General features: G+C 47.7%; 1 protein-coding gene and 1 pseudogene across 5 annotated transcripts in view; both read right to left on the reverse strand.

The window, feature by feature from the left end:
- The window catches only part of DEPDC5 (DEP domain containing 5, GATOR1 subcomplex subunit), a 175,195-nt gene extending 169,982 nt beyond the window's left edge, over window positions 1–5,213 (reverse strand). For all 5 annotated transcript variants that reach the window (XM_053589971.1, XM_053589968.1, XM_053589970.1 and 2 more), the window contains exons 1-3: window positions 4,788–5,213; window positions 4,265–4,388; window positions 357–444 (exon numbers count right to left, since the gene is read on the reverse strand). In XM_053589971.1, the coding sequence (XP_053445946.1) occupies window positions 357–444; window positions 4,265–4,322 (146 nt within the window). In that variant the 5' untranslated portion in view covers window positions 4,323–4,388; window positions 4,788–5,213. The remainder of the gene's footprint in view (window positions 1–356; window positions 445–4,264; window positions 4,389–4,787) is intronic.
- Window positions 150–270, reverse strand: LOC128585217 (uncharacterized; annotated as a pseudogene).
- Window positions 5,214–6,000: the final 787 nt, after the last annotated feature.

The raw sequence follows: 6,000 nt of genomic DNA on the forward strand, positions 1-6,000 counted from the left end.
CTGTAGTTTGGTGCGGATGGACATGATGACTTGGCCAATGTGAACCCTGGCCACAGTGCCCTGGGGCTTTCCAAAGGCACCACGCATACCTGTCTGGAGCCTAGATTGGGGACAGCACAAGGTCTAACACATGAACATGTATTGGAAAGGAGTGTCTCCAAGGTCCCTTAGAGCAACCTATACAAGCAACAGGCTGCATACACTACCGAGGAGGCTGCTGTTTGCAGCCACTGCACACCAGGGGGCATGAGCATTTTTAAAGGCCTGTACTATCCTGCCCACCTTTCACCCTTACACAAAATATCATTTAGGACCAGCAGGCTGCCTAGTTCCCTTGATCCTAACAGGATGCTCACCTGAATTCATCGTTGGGGTGAGCAATCTCTACAATGTCTCCAAGCTTGATGTGAGGAAACACTTTGGGGTTCACAACTAGCTCATCATCTGAAAGACAATTCAGAGATCTCAAGTAGAAAACACACTCATTTGGGTGACAGGTACACTGTGTATGTTCTCACAATGGGTCCTCACAACCCATCATGTTGGTATTACTACCCCATTGGCAGGCGAGTTTCCATTTTAAATCAAGGTTTGGAATGACTGAAGTTAGTGGGTAGCTGAATGGAACACTGCTCGAGTACTCTTGTTTCCGTACCCCCTGCTCTTTCTGTAACACTATCCTACTAATCCCAGGGGTAAAGCAGCCCTTGGTATCTGCATATCAGACCTCTGGAACATCCTTTTATTCCCTCAAATATGCAGCCATCCCCAACCTATTTGGCACCAGGGACTAGTTTCATGGAAGATAATTTTTCCATGTATGGGAGTGGGGTGGGATGGTGTCAGGATAATTCAAGTACATTACATTTTCACCTCACACCATCACACATTAGATTCTCTTAAGAAGCATACAACATAGCCGAGCGCAGTGGCTCACGCCTATAATCCCAGCACTTGGGAGGCTGAGGCAGGTGGACTGCCTAAGCTCACAAGTCTGAGACCAGCCTGAGCAAGAGCGAGACCCCGTCTCTAAAATTAGCCAGGCGGTGTGGCAGGCACCTGTAGTCCCAGCTACATGGGAGGCTGAGGCAAGAGAATTGCTTGAGCCCAAGAGTTTGGGGTTACTGTGAGCTATGACATTACAGTACTCTACGGAGGATACTGTCTCAAAAAAAAAAAAAAAAGAAAGAAAAAAAGAATCTAACTGGGCTAATGGGACAGGAGGAGCAGCTCAGGCCATAATACAAGGGAGCGGCCAGCCATAACTTGAGGGAGCTTCAAGTGGAGCTTTGCTTGTTCACCTACCTGCTGCTCACCTCCTGCTTTGGGGTCCCATTCCAAACTGGTCACAGACTGGTAGCAGTCCACAGCCCAGGGCTGGAGACCACAGATGCAAATCGCATACACCAAGAACAAAACAGGTTGGCTTCCACAGACACAGCATAATCCCTTACATTTATACAATGTTCAAAGAACTTCCCACACACTGCCATAACATGACCCTCACAGTAATAAATCTTTGGATCTAACATGAGTGAAGAAATAACTTGGGAGATTAAGTGACTTGCCTAAGGTTAGACAGCTAGTAACAGGATTGCCTAGACTGACTGGTCCCAGGTTCCTTCTCCTTAAAGCTCACCACCTCTCTTACATGTCATAAAAATCAAGCCAAACAAAATGGCCTGGACTTCAAAGAGCAGCACCTGATCAGGGAAAAACTTCAGGCAACAGTTAACATTAGGGTCCATAGAAGTCATGCTTTCAGATGCTTGTCTACCCCCACACTCCTATCAGGGAAGGAGAGAATTCTTTCAAATATTACAAACTCAGAATTTTTTTTTTTTTTGTGATTTTTGGCCGGGGCTGGGTTTGAACCCGCCACCTCCGGCATATGGGACCAGCACCCTACTCCTTGAGCCACAGGCACCTTTTTTTTTTTTGATGTGCAGGTCTACTGAGGCCTGAACTTTATTTTTTATTTATTATTTTTTTTAGAGACAGAGTCTCACCCTGTCGCCCTCAATAGAGTACTGTGAAATCACAGCTCACAGCAACCTCCAGCTCTTTTAGGCAATTCTCTTGCCTCAGGCTCCCAAGTAGCTGGGACTACAAGTGCCTGCCACAATGCCCAGCTATTTTTTTGTTGCAGTTTGGCTAGAGCCAGGTTCGAACCCGCCACCCTCAGTATATGGGGCTGGTGCACCACTCACTGAGCGACAGGCGCTGCCCACAAACTCGGAATTACATAGAAAGAATGATTGCTTTGTTGCTTTAAGGGGAAGGACATCACCTTTAATTATGCTAACAACATGAGAAATATATCCAGATTTCAAATATAATCAGATCCAAGAAAAATTCATCCTAGTAAAATGAAGCACTGGGTCAATCCCAAATTTTATTTGGTAAGTTTCCTTTGACAGTTTTATGCTAAATCCTCTGTGAAACCTTCCCCTACATCTATAGTTTGAATTAAACCCCTGAGCACATACTTCTGTCTGCTTGGTTTTGTCATTTCCTTTTTGCATGTCTGTCTCATCAAGCTGAAAGATCCTTAGGGACAAGGAACCTTGTCACATTTATAAACTTTATGTTTAGCACAGGTATACACCTAATAAATATTTATTCACTATATTTTTATTTATAGTCCTATGGAAGACTGTGAACAGCACCTAGCTACCTTTGTCTTGTATACAGGAAAATGTGAACTTACATACATTGTATACACTGTATATACCGTATCCTTGTATCCTTCCCTCTGCTGAAAGTTATTTTTGTTGCCTTTTCAGCTCTTGTCCACAAATATTTAGGCAACATTTAATAGCACATAGGCTCGGTGCCCATAGCACAGTGGTTATGGCACCAGCCACATACACTGAGGGTGGCAGGTTCAAACCCGGCCCGGACCAGCTAAACAACTGCAACAACAACAACAACAAAAAATAGCCAGGTGTTGTGGTAGGTGCCTATAGTCCCAGCTATTTGGGAGGCTGAAGCAAGAGAATCACTTAAGCCCAAGAGTTTGAGGATGCTGTGAGCTGTGACAGCACAGCACTCTACCGAGGGCCACATAGTGAGACTGTCTCAGAAAACAAAAAAAATTAATAGCACATAAAGTATGATGTTAACAATAGAATGTGCATTTTAGCAGAAATTGTATTTTAAGTATAGCAATGTCTGGCATATCCTTGTCCTAGTAATGATAATGGCTACATTTATTGAGCAGACACTGTTACTCTATTAAATGCTTTACACAGATCTGGTGTGGTGCCTGTGGCTCAAGCGGCTAAGGCGCCAGCCACATACACCTGAGCTGGCGGGTTCAAATCCAGCCTGGGCCCGCAAAACAATGACGGCTGCAACAAAAAAATAGCCGGGCGTTGTGGTGGGCACCTGTATTCCCAGCTACTTGGGAGGATGAGACAGGAGAATCGCTTGAGCCCAGGAGTTGGAGGTTGCTGTGAGCTGTGATGCCACAGCACTCTACCCAGGGCCACAGCTTGAGGCTCTGTCTCAAAAAAAAAAAAAAAAAAGAACTAAATGCTTTACATAGATCCATAGATTAGCTTAAGCCTCACAACACCCTATGATATAGAATATAATGTTTTCCCTTTTTGGCAGTCCTAGTCCTCGGGAGGCTTATATTCACATAACACAGAAGCAAATGCATTCTAAAATACAAAATTCAATAAAAAGACTCATTGTGTTAATGCTAATTTCTAAAGTAAATAAAGTTGTTAAAACAAAAGGAAAAAGTATTCCTTTGCAATAGAAAACAATCACACTAGTAAGTGCTCTCTTATTTTGCAGATTTGTGGACTCAAAGGGCAAAGAGAAACCATTCTAAAGGCCTGTGGCTCAGTGAGTAGGGCGCCGGCCCCATATGCCGAGGGTGGTGGGTTCAAACCCAGCCACTCTACCGAGGGCGATACAGTGAGACTCTGTCTCTACAAAAAAAAAAAAGACTTTAAACTTGCAGATAAAGTAAACTAGGGGCTTGCCTGAGGTCACTGGGAAAATTAGAGGCAGAGCTGGTACTGAGATTCTGGTTCAGTGGAGCATAACACACTGCATCCTGTTCTTTCTTCCTATGCCTAGGAGCTAGGCAAAGGTTCATGCTTTGATCATACCTGTTCTATGCACATCTATGCCTGTCTAGCCTTGATTGTCATGTGAGTCAGTGTGCAATTTTCATGGCACTGGAAGCACCAAACACATCAGAACCTCAGCCAACTCACACAATCCCCGAAAGTCAATCTATACTGACCACTGCCCCCAAATCCCTTCTTGTGGATGACGAGTTTGTAGACCTTAGTTGTTCTCATTTTGCACCGTTGTTTCCTTCAACTGTTCCAAGCTTGGGGCAGAGAAGTCATCTTGCCTCCCTGTCACTGAAACAAAAACAGAAAGGTTGAAATGTCACACTTTTCCTTGCAACTACTCTTTGATTTTTTTTTAGGCCAATGAAGATATTTGTGTTGCTCAGCTGAAATGTGGCGCCAAGTGGCTCTTGGATGAAGTCACTCCTCCAATTACAAGCAAGGATGGAGAACAAACAGAATCCAGGAAATAAGGGGAATCTGTGCCAGGGTCTAGGGACAAACCTCAGAAGAGATTGATTCTATCTCTACAATTCGTTCCTAGCGAATGGGCGCTTATTATCTTGTCTCCACCTACATCAATAACACTCCAATATTAAAGAGACCTTAAAGGACGTTAGTCCGCTCATTATGCAGATGGGCAAAGTGAGAGCAAGGGACTTGCACAAGGTCACTCCGAGACACTCCTACCGTTCGCGTTTCGCAGCCAATGACCTGTGCAAGGCGACTACAAAGAGGAGTTAGGCAGAGGTCCTTCCCCGAACCTCCACCTGTACCACTCTCAGCGGACCTTCCTGCCTCTGTTCCACAGTTGAAGCCGCGGAGACTCAGAGAGGGAGAGAGATTTGTCCAAGGTCACACAGCGGGTTCGAGGCAGAGCCGGGACTCGAACCTCGGCCACCAGTCCCCTACCTCAAGCCCCCCCAAGCGCCAGTCCCGGGCGGACAGCTCCACTCATTGGCGGTTCTAGAGCCCCTTCCGTCTCAGGCCGGGGCTCCTGGGCCTGGACCCTCTCCAGGTCCCCTGTGCCTCCGGGGGACACCCCACTTGCGCCTCCACGGCCCGCGCAGCTTCCGCCCCTGAGGTTGAGGCGCCGGCAGGCCCGCCCCGGCAGCGGAGCGCTCGCTCACCTGAGAGCCCGCGCCGCTCCGGTGGCTCCGCCCCGGGGCCCCGCCCCCTTCCCGCCCCCGGGCCTCTCTCCCCCGGCCTCCGCCGTCTCGGTGTCCGCGCCACTTCCTCATCCGGGGCTCGCGCCGGGGCGGGGCTTCGGGAAAGGCCTCTAGCTCAACCCACTCTCAGGCGTTTACTGCTTGCAGGCCTTTGGGAGGCCCGCTTTGCTGAGGATCTCCATTTCCCCCCAGGCAACCGAAATATCTCACAGAGCTCCTTTTATCTGTGTATAAACGAGGTTGATAACTCTTACTTGGCCTCACGGGGGATACTGAGAGAGTTTCTGGGAGAACTTTGGTGACATGCAAAGGACTGAGTTACGAGCGTTGGTGTGATGTCCCTTACTGGGAAGTGTCCACGTTGGGGACTTTTCGAACCCTTTCAAACTCCAAAAGATGATCTTCCACGCTCGTGTTATTAATAACAATACCTAGCATGGCTCTGCAGATGAGGTTCTGTAATCCTTGCACACCTATGACGTGGTAGGTACGGATGGCCGGTGCTGTCCTGCTTCCCAGCCGGGGAAGCAGCTTGAGGATGGGAAACTCCTCTGAAGGAAACAAGGACGATCCCGACACACTGTGCCTTTAGTGTCCTCATGTCACACCCAGGGCTCAGCTTAAGCCCCCATCTGTCGAGATAGCTCTCTCCTGGAGAATCTGGGTGGGCTGTGCGGGATGCGGACCAAAGACCCCTGACAAGTTGCCAGCTCCACCTGGGGTCCAGGATACTG

The sequence above is a fragment of the Nycticebus coucang genome, chromosome 4 (genome assembly GCF_027406575.1).
Source record: "Nycticebus coucang isolate mNycCou1 chromosome 4, mNycCou1.pri, whole genome shotgun sequence".
NCBI classification, from domain to species: Eukaryota; Metazoa; Chordata; class Mammalia; order Primates; family Lorisidae; genus Nycticebus; species Nycticebus coucang.